The 14518-nt window shown below is 60.2% G+C and overlaps 2 protein-coding genes across 4 annotated transcripts; both read left to right on the top strand.

Moving 5' to 3' along the window:
- The first annotated feature begins 82 nt into the window (after positions 1 to 82).
- On the top strand, positions 83 to 3220 carry CHLRE_14g628350v5 (uncharacterized protein). Its single transcript, XM_043070334.1, has 8 exons — positions 83 to 254; positions 368 to 492; positions 782 to 887; positions 1117 to 1179; positions 1345 to 1415; positions 1530 to 1614; positions 2038 to 2118; positions 2541 to 3220. Exons 1-8 carry the CDS (start codon positions 185 to 187, stop codon positions 2684 to 2686), a joined length of 747 nt encoding a protein of 248 aa, XP_042917007.1. The 5' UTR covers positions 83 to 184; the 3' UTR covers positions 2687 to 3220.
- Positions 3221 to 3275: 55 nt separating this feature from the next.
- On the top strand, positions 3276 to 14487 carry CHLRE_14g628237v5 (uncharacterized protein). 3 transcript variants are annotated; one of them, XM_043070331.1, is made up of 20 exons: positions 3276 to 3573; positions 3912 to 4051; positions 4204 to 4543; positions 4825 to 5134; positions 5393 to 5625; positions 5828 to 6173; positions 6351 to 6472; positions 6659 to 7255; positions 8139 to 8219; positions 8349 to 8934; positions 8993 to 9307; positions 9521 to 9664; positions 9832 to 10058; positions 10360 to 10498; positions 10721 to 10831; positions 10992 to 11035; positions 11240 to 11385; positions 11547 to 11653; positions 11824 to 11882; positions 12039 to 14487. In XM_043070331.1, the coding sequence occupies exons 1-20, from the start codon at positions 3430 to 3432 to the stop codon at positions 12309 to 12311; spliced, it is 4464 nt and encodes a 1487-aa protein (XP_042917005.1). In that variant the 5' UTR covers positions 3276 to 3429; the 3' UTR covers positions 12312 to 14487. The 3 variants fall into 3 exon arrangements, with proteins under 3 accessions (XP_042917005.1, XP_042917006.1, XP_042917004.1); XM_043070332.1 differs by lacking the exons at positions 3276 to 3573; positions 3912 to 4051; positions 4204 to 4543; ... (3 more) ...; positions 6351 to 6472; positions 6659 to 7255 and adding an exon at positions 7586 to 7858; XM_043070333.1 differs by lacking the exons at positions 8139 to 8219; positions 8349 to 8934; positions 8993 to 9307; ... (7 more) ...; positions 11824 to 11882; positions 12039 to 14487 and having other exon boundaries at positions 6659 to 7531.
- The last annotated feature ends 31 nt before the right edge of the window (positions 14488 to 14518 follow it).

Below are 14518 nucleotides of genomic sequence, written 5' to 3'. Positions count from 1 at the left end.
TGAATGCAGTTCGGGGGCATGCACATCGTCGCGAGGACTTGCTGCGGTTGTGTAGTGCATACAGTAAATACTCATTGACTGTCTCAACACCGCTGCGCTGTACTTAGCTTTGGAGAACCTCGTTAAGAACCTCGTGGGTTCCATCTTGCATCTGCGCTCCGACTGAGCCATCTCCAAGCAGAGGATGCTTGCTGGACTGGCAGCGCTGCGCAGGACTGCGCAGTGCAGCGATGCATTGTTAGCGGCAGCGGCGTGTAGGTCGGGGCGGCCCTGGCAGCACTGGGCACAACACGCACCACGCAACCCGACACTTGTCGTCACCTGTTGGCCACCCACAAACTCTTGCTCACTCGGCGCCGGTTCGTAGGTGCCGGCCGACCAGGTGTGTGGGGCCAGCTGTCTGGCCATGCATCCTCAAGCCGTCCGTCTAGCACCTACACGCGCCCCGAGACGCACTCCACGACCATCCTGTGCGTGCGCAAGGATGACATGGTGAGCCCCACCACCGGGGCATGTGCCATAGCCATTCGGAGGGGAGCAGCCGGTTGCATCTTTGACCCCTTCATTTGGCAGGTGCTTAGATTTTTACTGGGCCCCGTCATTCGGCTGTCTGTGGGGTCTGTGCGTTGCAGCCGCCTGGCGCCCGTGCAGTCCGCTGCTGCTCCACGAGCCACGGCGTGTCCGTTCACGGCCGCTCTCTCCCCATCCTAACCGTCCACTGTATCCATGCGTACACATCGTCATGGCTTCTCATAATCGTAACAACCACACCATTCTGCAGGTGGTCATGATTGGCGACGGGCAGGTGTCGGTGGGCTCAGTGTCGGTCAAGCCAAACGTGCGCAAAGTGCGCCGCATCGGCGAGGGCGTGGTGGCGGGATTTGCAGGTGGGCGCGTGTGGTGCGCAGTCCGGGATTGAGGCTTGGGCGTGATTGCAGGCGCTGGGTGTTGTTTGTGCTATTATCATGACACCTGGGGCAGGTGGGTGCTTGTGCATGTGCTTTGAGTTCCGGCTTGCGGTTGAGCATTGTGGGCATGGGCTTGGGCATCGGCATGAAAGCGAGTGTGCCACACACGCAATCCGGCTGAGGGTGGCTGGTATCTTGATTGTTGCAGGCTCGGCGGCGGATGGCCTTTCCCTGCTGGAGCGGCTAGAGATGAAGCTGGAGGAGCACCCAGGTGGGTAACGCGGAGAAGGCCTGTGCTGCGCGAGAGCTGCGGGAGAGCTGCGTTGTGTGGCCTAGCACTGCCCAAGTGCCGGGAGAGATCCTTGGGAGGAGTTCATGTACCCAGGAACATGCCGTGACAAGCGCTCTTGCTCGGGGGGGATTGCATAAACTGCAGGGCAGCTGCTGCGTGCAGCGGTGGAGCTGGCTAAGCAGTGGCGGCAAGACAAAGCGCTTCGCTTCCTGCAGGTGTGTTTTTGGGCGGCCGGGTGGGTCCTCATGTTGCTTAACATTTGCTATCATCCGGCTCTCCATCGTATAGCTGTGTTCGTCAACTCCTCTTCACACACCGTCTCTGCGCAGGCGGAGCTGCTGGTAGCGGACGCGAGCACGACGCTCACCATCTCCGGCAACGGCGATGTTCTGGAGCCTCATGACGGAGTGATGGGTGGGTGCCGTGGGGCGGCGGCGGGGGCGGGGGCGGGGGCGGGGCTGGCTGTGTGTCGATGTGCGGCAGGGCATGGGCGGCAGTTGTGTGTGCGTGCCGTGCGTATGTCATGTGCAGGGGGCGCGTGCGTGCGTGCGTGTATATGTCCCCGGTGCTATGAGTTGGGGCGGAGCGTATGAGGGAAGCGGAAAGTAAATGCTGTCGTGTGCGTTTTCCAAAGGTCAAGGGAGCCACGGTCGCATGTTGGTCTGTCGCTGCTTTTGCGGCTCGATATGCCCAAGGGCTCGGCCACGCCCCGCCTTCCCGTTTCTTGTCAAGGAGTGAATGCTCCGCACAAGCCCCAACCAACCCGAACGCGGCCCGAAATGCTGTGGAATAACCCTCATCGCAATCCCCTCGTGCTCCAACTCGGCCCGCATGCAGCCATTGGCAGCGGCGGCAACTTCGCTCTGGCCGCGGCGAGGGCGCTCATGGACGTGCCAGAGATGGATGCAATGACCATTGGTGGGTGGGGCCCGGTGGCGGCCGTTGGTGCTTGAAGGCTGTGGTGCAGGGGTTGGAGGTGTGAGGACTGTTCTCACGTGAAAGAAATCGTAGCCACGAGGGCGCATCTGAGGTTGTGCGTGGGGGTGCATGTGGGCAGGTCGGCATTAGCAAGTGGCCGAGCGGCGCTCTGGGGTTTGAGATGGCCGGTGCTTGCGCGATTGGCAAGAGGACGCATGGGGCGGGTGGGCGGGAAGGGGGGCAATTAGGACCAAGCTCACAGTGCTCTGTATTGCGCATGCTGCGGTGGACTCCTCGGCTACCTCGCTAGGGAGGGGATGATACGTGGTGGTTCGGGCGTGTGTTGGCCGGTGGGGTCGCGTGGCCCGTCTGCGCGTCCCGCCTCGCCCAGGACTTACGAACACGTGTTGTGCCCGCGGCAGGCACCAAGTCGATGAAGATTGCGGCCGACATGTGCATCTACACCAACGACAACTTCACCATCGAGAGCATTAACCTGAGCCTGCCGGGCGCGGCGGGCGGCAGCGGCGCGGCGGGCGCGGCGGGGGGCATCACGCACTACCCCTAACGACGTTCAGGATGCGGGTGCCGATGGCAGGCAGCTTGATTGGGGCGTGGTACTGTGAGGACGTGCACGTGCACGTCTCATGTGTCTGCATGTGTATGTGTGTGTGAGTGGCTGAGGGGAAGATGTGTGTTTGTGATGTACCAGTAGCCGGTTGGTGGGGCCTGAGGTGCGGGTGTCCTCCCTTGCGGCAGTCGATCCCTAGAGTGGGTTCGCCTTCGCTGTGCCTTTGGGTGTGGAGACGGACCTTGTGCTGCGTGGGTTGCAATTCTTAACCCCCCTGGGTGATATGATCTGTGTAGCTGGTGAGTATGCTACAGTCAAGCGCTAGGACTTGTGTATTGAGGGGGGTAACGGGAAATCCGCGTGTCGGCAAAGGCAGACCGTCCAAGTCACCCGCGTTTCCACACCCAAGTCATTGCGCAACGAATTGCTCAAGTGACGTCACCACCGACGAATTGCTCCGAAAATCAAACAACCGAATGGTCACTGAGCTGGGAGGTGGAAGAAAGCCGAAAGCTGGGAAAAAAACCGCCACAAGACCCGTATCTGCGATACGCTCTATGTCTGTCTCCGCCTGACGCGGTCAAGTGTCATGGCTGTGTCTGTGTCGCGGTGATATTCATAGAATTCTAACACATAGTCACGTAAAAGTTCTGTGTCACTACTGAACCAGCGCTCACAGTTTGCTAGGATGGACAAGCCCTTGTTCGGACCGGAGCTTATCAGCGCCTGAACTTTTCATCATGTTATCGTGCTTTAGAAGCTGTGTTAGTGAGCCGCAAGCGGAGCATCTTCCGGCGAGGCGCTCGCCGAGTCCCCGGCAGGCACCTATCGCGCAGCAGTTTTTGGTCGCGAGCGATGCAACACGTATTAATCCAGCTGTACGGGTGAGCTACATATCTAGGTGGCGCCCTGGGGCGATATGTCGCTTGTGCACTCGCGGTTCGCCTCTGCGCCTGCCCGCCGCGACCAACATGTTCTTGTCCTGGTATGATATTAATTGAAGCTCTCAGACTACTCCCGCGCGGAGGTGGTCACAAGGCCTGAGCGTCACACATGTTTACGATTGCGCGCGCCTACGCTTCTCCAGCCCCATAAACTTGCTTGCAAGTGCACGTCAGATCCCGTAGCTGCAAACTTGCTTGCACATACTCGACATTCGCTTGCCGTGCAAAACCCCTCGCTCTCCTGCCCCTGGCCTGGCACAACCGGTTACTAATAACAGGCTCCGCCGAGCGAAAACGCAGCTCTGCTCCGGCTGCTGCCTGTGCTTGCTTCCATCAACGCGGGTCAAGAAGGCTGGTGCACGTCGCTCGTCGCAAGTTGCCGGGCCGCGGTGCAATGCCTCGAAGCTAGCCATGCCAGGTACGAACCATCTGTGGCTTGGGCCGGCGGACCTGGTCAAACGAACCTCCTGCAAGCACACAGTATCTGCAGCCGACTGCCGCGCGTTGATGGTCACCAAAATTAACACGCCGCCCTTTCCTCCGGTGTGCATGCCTGCTGCACGCATGCAGTGTGTACCTGCGGTGCGACGGTGGCTGCGCTCAAACCGGCCAGCAGCAGGGCTTGAGCGCTCACCACGGGCCGGTCTTTCAGGTGGCATCCGCGGGGCCCCCGGGCGCAGCGGCAGCAGTAGCTGATGGCGGCGGCGGTGGCGCAGCGACGGCAGCTGCTGCCGCCGCCTCGCTTCCGCTTTACAGCGGCGTAACTACTTCCAGCGCCACCGCAAGCAGCCGCCTGCAGCAACGTGTCGCGGGGCCCTGCAGCAGCGGCGCGGGAGGCGGCAGCGATGCCGTGGCGCCGAGTGTCATGGACGTGCTGCTCGCCACACAGCAAAAGGAGGCCCGGCTGCGGGTGGGTGGTGGCGCTCCTGCGGTCGAACGTTAGCGGGCTGATGAAGTTTGTCCGATTGATTGTGTGTGCGTGCCTGATGAAATCTTTCTGATGATTTTGGTGGGTGCCATGCCATACGAACCTGGCATGTATGCCTCTGTGCGTTTAAACCAGTGGCCACTTCACCTAGTTAGCCAAAACCGCAAACAGTAGTAGTCAGGCAGGCGCCGCTGCAAGGCCCCCTCCAATCTCCAGTCTCGGCTGGTCCCTTGCTGCTGTGCGCTTCCATCCGCACGTCACAGGCGCTGGCCCTGGCCAGTCAAGACCCAGCCACGCTGACAGCAGCCGACTACCAAAACCTGGTGACGCCAGTTGTTGCATTCCGCGAGGTGCCTGCCACGGCCCTGCCGCCGCCGTCGCCGCTGCCCGCCGGTGGTGCGCCGCAAGCACGGGCGGATGCTGCACCTGCTGCCCTCATGACCAGTAGCTGCGGCGGAGCACTGCCGGAGGACTGGGCGCAGCTGGCGGCGGGGCACGGCTGCAGGCACTTTGCGGTCGTGGGCATTGAGACGTCGGAGGAGCTGAAGGGTGTGCTGTGCCTGGCATCAGCGGGTGGGTGCGCGTGTGTGTTGGGTCGCATACTGCTGGTGGAGAGGCATTAGTCGCTGCTGGTCGGGGGCTTGCGCGCGTGGTGGTGCACATCAGGCTTGCTTCGGGTATTGCGTGGGTTTGTGTCCTGCGCTGCACTTGCTTGATCGATGAAACGGCACAAACGTTACATGGGGACAGCCGCTGCAGCCTCTTCACCTTACTTCATACGGTGCCTGCTGCTTGCCCTTACTTGCTTTGGCCTCGACCATCCATACGCAGCCGCCGCCCGGCCCGCCAGCTGGACGCCTGAGGCGCTGCACGCCATGGCCGCGTTGCTGGCGTCGCACGTGGCGCAGGCGGCGGCGGTGCTGGGGCAGGCGCTGCCGGCGCTGCTGGCCGCCACCAACATCAGCCAGGTGGTGGCGGCGCTGGGAGCGGCGGCGGCGGGCGAGGCTGAGAAGATTGCCCACGTGGCTGGCCAAGTGCGTGTGGCGTTTGTACATCAGCAGCAGGTGGGTGTCAAGGTGATGACCTCATCCTGTTGCTCGTGTAAACTACCCGCCGGTTATGAACATCTTGCTTCAGGGCCGCTTACTATCTACCGCATGTGTAGATGAACACGCGCCATCCACACATCATGCAATGCAGTGCAATGCTGCTGGATCTCGAGTTTCTTCACCACATCTTGGTGCCCACCCGCCGCTCCTCCCGCAGGCACCTGCAGAGGCGGTGGCGGCGGCCGCCATATTCCCGTACGAGGTGGCCGTGGGCGGCGGCCGCAAGTCATCGCTGTCAGCTGCGTCGCAGGCGCCGCTGTCGACCCCCTCGGCACTTCGCGTGCGGCGCCGGGCGAGCTGCGAGCTCATAATGGACCGGGATAAAACAGGGTTGCTGCAGCTGCTGCAGGGCCGCGGCAGCAGTGTCATGCAGGCTGTGACGGCGGCGCAACAGCAGGAAGATGGGAGCATGGGCAGCCTGGCGGCGGCGTTGTATAGCGCTGCAACCACCACAAACGGCGGCATCACCATGGGTGCCGCCGTGGCTCGGAACAAGGCCGTAGGTACGCACGCATCGGACGCACTGTTTGTGTACGTGTGCGTGGCAATCATCTTGTGGATGCATGGATGCACAGCTCGTACCCCATCGTCGCACGTTGCTTGCTATGCTTGGGGCTGTCTACGTGTCATAATCTAGCCTACCTAATAGTGTGCTTGCTCTTCCACACGCGCCATTGCAGAGGCCCTTCCTGTAAAGCCTCTGAGCACTGCGGACCCCAGCATTGGCGGCGAAACCAGTGCGACAGAGCTGGAGAGCGCCGAAAGCATTCGGCGAATGCTCTCCTTTGTGAATGGCAGCCGGGTGCGTGCATGGCTGCAAATGTCACGTCTGCGTGGGTAGATGGGTCTTGATTGGTAGTGTACGGTACCGTATTGGCAAGTGCGCTAGCTGTAAGCATGCATAGGATACAGTAGCATTGCACGTGCACTTAAATGTTGGCGTGCGTGGTCGCATTGTCTGCCCTTCTACAAACCTTGCAATCAACAGGATGGCAACACAGGCACCAACACGGGCACCAACACGGGCTTTGTCCGATTCAGCAACTGTGCCGATGCCGCGAGTGCAGCAGGCACCAGCACCTGTAAAGGCCACACGCTGGCTCTGGCCGGCACGCTTCTGTCGGAGGCCCTGTCCAAGGGCGCGGCAGGGCTGTGTGTAGACGACTGTGCGGCGCACGTGCAGGACACCAAGTCCTACCCGCGTGACCTGGTGCTGTCGCGCCATGCGCCCATGCCACTCGCCCTGGCGTTGGCTACCCACACCTCCAGCTCGCTGCAGCAGGGCAGCGAGGGGCTCCTGGGGACAACGGCGGACCGCTGCAGCACATCAGCGTTTGGCCCCGCTGGCAGCATTGCACGGGCCCCCTACCTGGAGCCAGTCCCCAGCAGTGGCGGCGTTGCGGCTGGGGCCCAGGCAGCTGCGGCCGCCGCTAAACTGTTTGCAGGTGTTGGCGGCGGCGGCAGTGCTGCAGCCAACACTACAGCAGACGGCCGGCCACTGCTTGCCCTGTACACTGCATTTACGCAGACAATGCCACGGCCGCTTCTGCAGGCCGTTGTGCGGTCTCAGCGAGAGCTGCTTGCGGTGAGATGTTACTTTGCTTAGGTTTTATGAATGGCTGGAATGGCTAGGCGCAGGGCTGGGTATGGCTACGCACCACACAATGACAGCGGTTTCTCCTACTTGGTCTCACGTGCCAGCTTCCCATCTGAACCTTAGGGGGGTTTCACATGTGACAACCCGATTTCGGTGAATCCACCTGGCTTCGGCGAAGCCAGGGGCAAATCCGATTCACATGCGGCTGCCTCGAATCCACCTTGGGTGGGCGCCAATCCAGCTCTGGAAGGGCCGAATTATGTCTCCGCATACAATCCCAGCGCTCCCATACTCTTATTTTACACGCATAGTGAGTTCCCAATGCGTGACTCGCCCGCAACCGCGACATGCCGAGTCCACCTCGCTCCATACACCGCCCCCGAACATTCTGTATGGCACATATAGTGATTTGAAGCGTTTTTGTTGCATAGCTGCTGCGACCACGGTGTAATCCTCGTGCAGGAGCTAGGAAAGCCCAACATGTCGAAACATACGAGGCGTGCGCGCTCATGGAGGATGCTCTAGCCCCGCTCCCACCTACAATATAATATTATGAAGATCATAACCATTTTAATGGAGGCTGTCGCAACTGTAAGCGCACTCTGCTCCACGGCACACAGCAATGCTCGTCGCCGCGAGGGTTTCGGCGTCCAAGTGGTTGATATCACATGATTGGGGTAAGAAAATAGTATAGAAAACTTCAGACGTCTCGAAACTAAGTATGTGTGTTGGGCGAATCCGGGCTGCGGACCCGGATTCGCGAGCTGGCTTCGGACCTGGTTTCGGGGGTGGTTTCGACCTGGTTTCGACCCGAAGCTAGCTTCGCATGTCACATGTGAAACCCCCCTTAAGTGCTTTCTATGCATTGCAGGCCGTGGAGCCCATTGTGATTACAAAGATGACGCAAGGAGACCTGCAAATGGAGTGGCAGCACATGAAGGTTGAGCTGAAGGTAGGTGCGCGTGCCAGCAAAAGATCTTAGTAATGGAACCCGTGAACCCGTGAAGACCTTTTGCTGACCACGTACCTTTCTGTTCGCCGCTTCCTGCCCCATTTGCCCACCCTGGCCCACTTCCAACAGAACTCACAGCAGCGCAGGAAGAGCGGCGCAACCCCCGTTGACAACACCAACCTTGCTGAGCTGGCCCGCTCCCTCAGCTTCCAGCCTGCCTGTGTCCCTGAAAACGCCGTGGTCGGCGGCGGCTGTGGTGGCCTCAGCGGCCACCGGGACGAGGAGGACGCCCCAGACGTCTTTACGAACGGCCTCAGCCCACAGGCCGCTGCTGCCATCGCCGCCGCCAACGCCAGCCGAGCCGGTGCCCTCGGTGCCGGCGGCAACAACCTCCTGGGCACGGGTGGCACCCTGGACACTTTTGCCACCGCCATCGATGCCGGAGCCCTTGCTGCTGGCGTCTGCGGCGCTGTGACCAGCGATCACCGCCACCATGAGGACTCTGCGGCCATGTCTGCCAGCTCAGTCACAGGCAGCACGGGCGCAACCCTGGGCCAGGCACTGGCGGCGTTGTTCAGCCCGCAGGCGGCTGCCGGCGGGTCACCCAAGCGCCCGGACGAGGACGGCTCGGGGGCTCCTCAGACAGCAGAGGGCGGCCGGCCGCGCAACCCGCTCCTGCAGCGGCTCTTAACCAACGGCGGCAGCCCAGCCATCGGCGGTGGACCCGGGGGTCATGGAGGCGGCTTGTCTCCCACAGCGGCCGCTGCGTGCAGGTGTGGCGGCGGCGTCCACTGGCCAGCAGACCGCCTTGAACGCGTTCGCGAGCGCGGTGCTCAATACTCCGCGCGGCGGCGGCCAGCAGGCGCCACCGCTGCAGCTGGTCTCCCCAGGAGTGGCGCTGCATAGGGTCGTGTTCGCTTGCAGTAGCAGCCCGGGGTCCGGGGGTCAGGGCAGCGGTGTGGCTGGCAGGGACGTCAGGGGGCCGGAGAGCGCATGCTGCGCCCGCAGCGCAAACTATCCGCGACGGGCGGTCGCGCTGCGGGGCCGCAGCATCTCTTTCAGGCTGGAGGCCGCAGAGACCCCGCGAGGTGAGCAAGAACCAACGGGGCATGTACGACAGTGGATGTCCAGTTGCTGGATCCCCCAGCAGTGTCAACAGGATCCAGCAGTGCCGGGCGGATGGATCATTGTCTCGTGGTCAGTGGATCCCTTAACTACTCTGCTCACAAATGCATTGCACTGCAAAGCATGTAAATGCATGTAAATGCGTTACCCAAATCGCCTACTGCACACATACGCAGGCGCGTCCAAGCTGGCTCCTATCATCTCCATCATGCATGAGCGCCTCAAGGCGGCGCAGGCGCTGCAGATGATGAACAGTGCCGCGGACTCGCGACAGAGCGACATCGACAGCGTCGTGCTGCTACAGGAGGTCGGGCGCGGAGGTAAGAACGAACACTAGCACGTGTTCGCATCATGGAAATGATCTTGAGTGCCAAGCCACTTACCAGCAACCAACAGGTGTGTCATGCAAGCAAGGTAGCATGTCATCCTGCCTGCCATCCGATTGGGCCAAATCGCGCACTGCGTTTTTCGTTTTGCACCTCAACAGGCTACGGCATCGTATTCCGTGCCAAGTACCACGGGTCGGAGGTTGCTGTCAAGGTCATTCAGGAGGCGCAGGTCACGCCTGCCGCCGTCAGCACCAAGACCAAGACCACAAACTCGGCAGGCTTGGGAGGCCGGGCGAATGCCTCCGTGGCGCTGCACAAGCAGAACGTGCACGATGCCATCGAGCTGGTGGCCTCGGTGTCCATCAGCCACCCCAACATCGTGCAGGTGCGTTGAGACAGAGGCAGCACTGCGCGTGTGCGTGTGCGTGGATGTGTGTGTGTGTGTGTGTGTGTGTGTGTGTGTGTGTGTGTGTGTGTGTGTGTGTGTGTGTGTGTGTGTGTGTGTGTGTGTGTGTGTGTGTGTGTGTGTGTGTGTGTGTGTGTGTGTGTGTGTGTGTGTGTGTGTGTGCTTGTGTTAGATAGAGGGCACAACAAACACAATGAAAGGAACATCACACGCCCCGTGTTTCCATCAGTGAGCTTTCCACCATTTTCGCCGTCTTGACTCGCTGTCCCTATCCAACCAGGTCCTGACCTTCTTCACGGACTGCCGGTTGGAAGGCGCCAGCCTGCAAGCCAGTGGCGACTTCGTCGACCCCGCCACCCCCATGCCCAAACTGGTGCACGTGCCGAACACCGACACGGGAGCCGATGCCGACGACCCAGGTGTGCACGTGTGAATGGCCAGGCCGGTCCGGGTTTAACAAGATTAGATACTTCGGATAGTGAGTCTAGCAACTGGCAGCACTCGCACATGCATCCTCCATTATATACTCACGCGCAGTGCAAAGGGCACGCAGCAATCATACTGCTTCTCATACGTACTCTTTCCCGCACCCCCTACTGCCTTGCTCAGTCTGGCCCTTTGCATTACGTTTATGCATGCAGAGGCGTCCTCGATGGCACTGGTGATGGAGTACTGCGATGCGGGCTGCCTCAGTGATGCCATTGTGGACGGGCTTTTCCTGAGGCAGCTCCAGCCCACCACTTCGAGCCACGGTGAGCAAGCTAGGACTGCAGAGCTCGCCAGGATGTGTGGGGATGTGTTTTGCACGGGCCATGCAAGAAGAATGGCTCAGCATGGCACACGGTACACCACTGCAGTCGTATCATTGATGCCACATGTGTGCTTCGCTTTGACTGCATGCGTCCTCCACAGACCCGAACGCCAAACGCAAGCCCATGCTGGCGATCAGTTTCAGGGTGAGCCGTGATTGCTTATTGATCGGCCTTGACACGCTACAGACTAACGGTTTACGTATGGTTGTGCTGCCTGTTTTGCGTGCTGGCTGGTAATCATAGCCGCTGCATGGCGGGCCAGATGCCCTTTCAAGCCCGTGCTTGATTGCATGATTGCCTACGTACCGTGAGCGTCCTCCAAGCACCGCCGTTTGCTCCCCTTCGCAGTCCGTCTTGCTCACGCTGTTGGAGGTGGCGCTGGCGCTGCGGCACATGCACTCGCTGCACCTGGTGCACTGCGACCTCAAGCCGCAGAACGTGCTGCTCAAGTCCAACCCGCGCGACTCCCGCGGCTTCACAGCCAAGCTGTCCGAGTGAGTGCTGCGGCCGTGTGCGGTGACCTGTGCTTTTGTCCCTAAATTGTTTCCTCGTCTTCGCCACTTCGCGAAACCACTAATGCCACCCATGTTTGCTTAATTGGCCAGCACCAGCACACCCAACCCATCAACGTAACCGAAACGCCAACCGCATGCAGTTTCGGTCTGGCCAAGACTATGGCGCACGATGAGCAGGGCAGGTTGGTGATTGACGAGGCGGTGGCCAGCGGCACCGTAACACACGTGGCGCCGGAGGTGTTCATGGGTGAGTTTTTGACTCGTTCAGGTTCTTCCTGGCGTTCGTTTCTTGATCAGGCTTCCATGTGGTCTATGGCGGGACCTTAGCACGTGAGATGTTGTTCAATACGGTATGGCTTGATTGCATGGTGGAAGCGCGAACTCCCACCTGGTTTGCCGCTCGATCCCACCCGCCAGGTCAACGCCCGCTGGGAGCGGCTGTGGACATTTTCGCCTTTGGCATCATCATGCACCAGGTGGGAGCCAGAGAAATAGCGTGGGGCCGGCATGGGGCTGGATGGCATGTTGCGAGTCAGGCTGGGGACTTGCATGCGCAACGGTCGTGTTTTTTGTCACAGTAAACAGCCGGTCAAGCAACAACTGTCCCTCCCAAATTATACATAATAACACAGGTCGTGGCTGGCGTGCGTCTCCACGAGGGCTTGACGGCACAGCAGATTGCAGACGCCGTGTCGCATGTGGGTCTGCGCCCGCGCATGCCGTCGTGGGTGCCCTCCAACTACCGCGCGCTCGCCGAGCGCTGCTGGCACGCGCTGCCCAGCGCCCGGCCCACTGCTGACGAGCTGGTGCGACAGCTGGAGCGCCTGGGCGCGGGCATGGCTTCTGTGGCGTCGAAATCGCAATCAGAGAGGCCGCAGTCCGGCTACAGTCAATTTGCAAACTGAGAAACGAAATGCACGGTACTTGCAGCATCAGACATTGCTGCGCCAAGTACTGAGCCCAGGGGGCCTTGTAGGGAACGGCGGGAAGGTTAGCTATGATCAGGTCGGCGGCCATCAGTGGTAAAGTGTGTGCTGAAGGCTTCAGCAATGCAGGTAATCTAACAAACAACACGGAATTCATGTATTCTTGCAAGCACCGCCTTGTGTTTGTCAGCAACATTTCATACTGTACATGACACTTGCAACATGGGCCTCGCTACATGGGGAGAGCTGCAAGCTATTGTCGTATGCATGTGTATGTGGGTTAAGGCTGCCACATTTGGTACTCGCGTGTACATCGTACACAGCGCTTGCGCTAAAGATGGATGGTGTGCATTAAGGCTGCGTGCTGCATTATCATGCCTAAGAGTGCGTGGCTGGGAAGAGGTAACAGCACGACGCGTGCCCTCGGCTGGGGATTGTCCTTCCGGTGCCACTGCCGGCAGAGGCATTGAATTGCACAATGCAGAAGGGGCAGCAGGGCGGCGGGCGGTTCCGGTCGTGGTGGTAGAGGTGACATCGCACTTGAGAAGCTGCATTGCTTGGTTGGTATGTCATGAGAATCCCCGCCGCACGACGCATCGGGACGCAGCACCCGGTTATTAGGAGCTGGCTGTCTGCTGACCTAATGCGTTAGTCTGGCCTGGCCGGGACGTGTAGTTGTAAGGCTTAAGAGATGCTGGCATGCGCAACCCATTCATCCACCAGCGACAGCTGCTGGTCGCATACTATGGACGTATCCCTATTAATGATATGGCGGAGCCCTGGCTTTGACGTGATGCGGGCATGTGGTCGGGCTGTTGACTGCTAAATTCAATGCTTTGCAGAGGTGTGCCACCGTTTTGGAATGAGAATGAAATGCAAGGGCCGGTGACACCGATTGTGGTGCAGGTCAGTTTCCAATGAGTGGGGTCAGTTTCACAACTCAATCTGTTTCAAACGCAGCGCCGATTGCTGGGCAGGGAACAAGAAATGTGGTTTTCCCTCGCAAGGGAGAAGTGGGCTGCGCCCACGCCACGTCTCCAGTCTGAGGCCGCACGCGTCTACCCCATCTCCCGAACATAGCCGGGAGCATGCTGGGGCGGTCCCGTTACTGGACGGTGGTCGCTCCGTGCGGGTGGGGCGCGGCGCTTGGACGAGGAAGGGGGTCTGAGGCAAAGGACCCCGTTAACCCCGAGACCCGGATAGGATGAAATGGCCGCGGTATTTGTATCCGGTGGTTTGCAGCAGTGCATGAAGGCGCACTTGATTCGATGTAGATGGTGCGCGTGCTGCCTGCTGCGGCCACCCTAGAAATGACGAGTGTGGTGGGAACGAATGCGTACGTAGACCAGAGCGGACGGCGGAGTGGGCTTGCAGGTGGCACGAGAGTAGGCAGTCAGTAGCGCAAGCGCGAGTAGAACAACTACCAAGGCAACACGGCGGCCTCCGAGTAATGGGCATTACTATGGTTTCACCGAACCCCATGATGCCGCATGATGCCGCATGCTACATTGCATTACTGTTGAGCAAGGGTACACGAGACCTGGATGCGTGGCGATGCGAGAGAATGTCTGGGTGGGTGGCGATGCTGTCAATTGAATGGGTCCTGTCACTGAACGGTGGCCGCTCGGTTCGGGTGGGGTGCGGCCGCAGCGCCTGGACGAGGGGGGAACCTGAGGACCCCGTTAAACCTGAGACCAGGAGAGGATGAAGTTGCCGCGGTGTCTGTAAGGACGTGGGGGCAGAGGTACGGCAGGTGTGCCTTGCAGTTTGAGTGAGCGTGAATTACACGATACATGCCGGTTGGGTACAGATGGCCCTCATGAAATGGTGCCCCACAATACGGGAGTGGGAGTGGGGGGGGCAGGGGGCATGTGTGTGTGAGGGATTCAGACTGCAAGATATGTAGATGCCCCCGCAGGGTTAATTGGTTTGTCAGTAACCGGCCCTGGTGAGGGCACTGTACAGCATACGGCACGTGTGTGTGCCGTAGTGGTGTAGTTGACAGGCAGACAAGCCTGGCAGGATCACAAGTTAGTTGGTGCCTACACAGTACAGTACCGCGCTTCAGTGCCGCGCGCCAACTGCAGTTGCTGAGCATCAGGATACATGTAACACGCCTTCACACCTGCTGCCGCCATTGTAACCTTACCGGTGCTGCTGCCTTCTCCAATGCGCATCTTCTTTAC

The sequence above is a fragment of the Chlamydomonas reinhardtii genome, chromosome 14, assembly GCF_000002595.2.
Source record: "Chlamydomonas reinhardtii strain CC-503 cw92 mt+ chromosome 14, whole genome shotgun sequence".
Classification (NCBI taxonomy): domain Eukaryota; kingdom Viridiplantae; phylum Chlorophyta; class Chlorophyceae; order Chlamydomonadales; family Chlamydomonadaceae; genus Chlamydomonas; species Chlamydomonas reinhardtii.
This window is presented reverse-complemented; position numbering and strand designations above follow the sequence as displayed.

What these genes read in the sequence shown, in the direction of transcription:
- CHLRE_14g628350v5 (XM_043070334.1), top strand. Translation starts at nt 185, where the DNA reads ATGCTTGCTGGACTGGCAGCGCTGCGCAGGACTGCGCAGTGCAGCGAT. An exon ending in CGTGGTGGCGGGATTTGCAG is followed by an intron (nt 888 to 1,116) that starts GTGGGCGCGTGT and finishes TGATTGTTGCAG; the next exon opens with GCTCGGCGGCGGATGGCCTT. An exon ending in GATGGATGCAATGACCATTG is followed by an intron (nt 2,119 to 2,540) that starts GTGGGTGGGGCC and finishes TGCCCGCGGCAG; the next exon opens with GCACCAAGTCGATGAAGATT.
- CHLRE_14g628237v5 (XM_043070331.1), top strand. Translation starts at nt 3,430, where the DNA reads ATGTTATCGTGCTTTAGAAGCTGTGTTAGTGAGCCGCAAGCGGAGCAT. An exon ending in GGCCGCAGAGACCCCGCGAG is followed by an intron (nt 9,308 to 9,520) that starts GTGAGCAAGAAC and finishes ACACATACGCAG; the next exon opens with GCGCGTCCAAGCTGGCTCCT. An exon ending in GGCGCCGGAGGTGTTCATGG is followed by an intron (nt 11,654 to 11,823) that starts GTGAGTTTTTGA and finishes CCCACCCGCCAG; the next exon opens with GTCAACGCCCGCTGGGAGCG.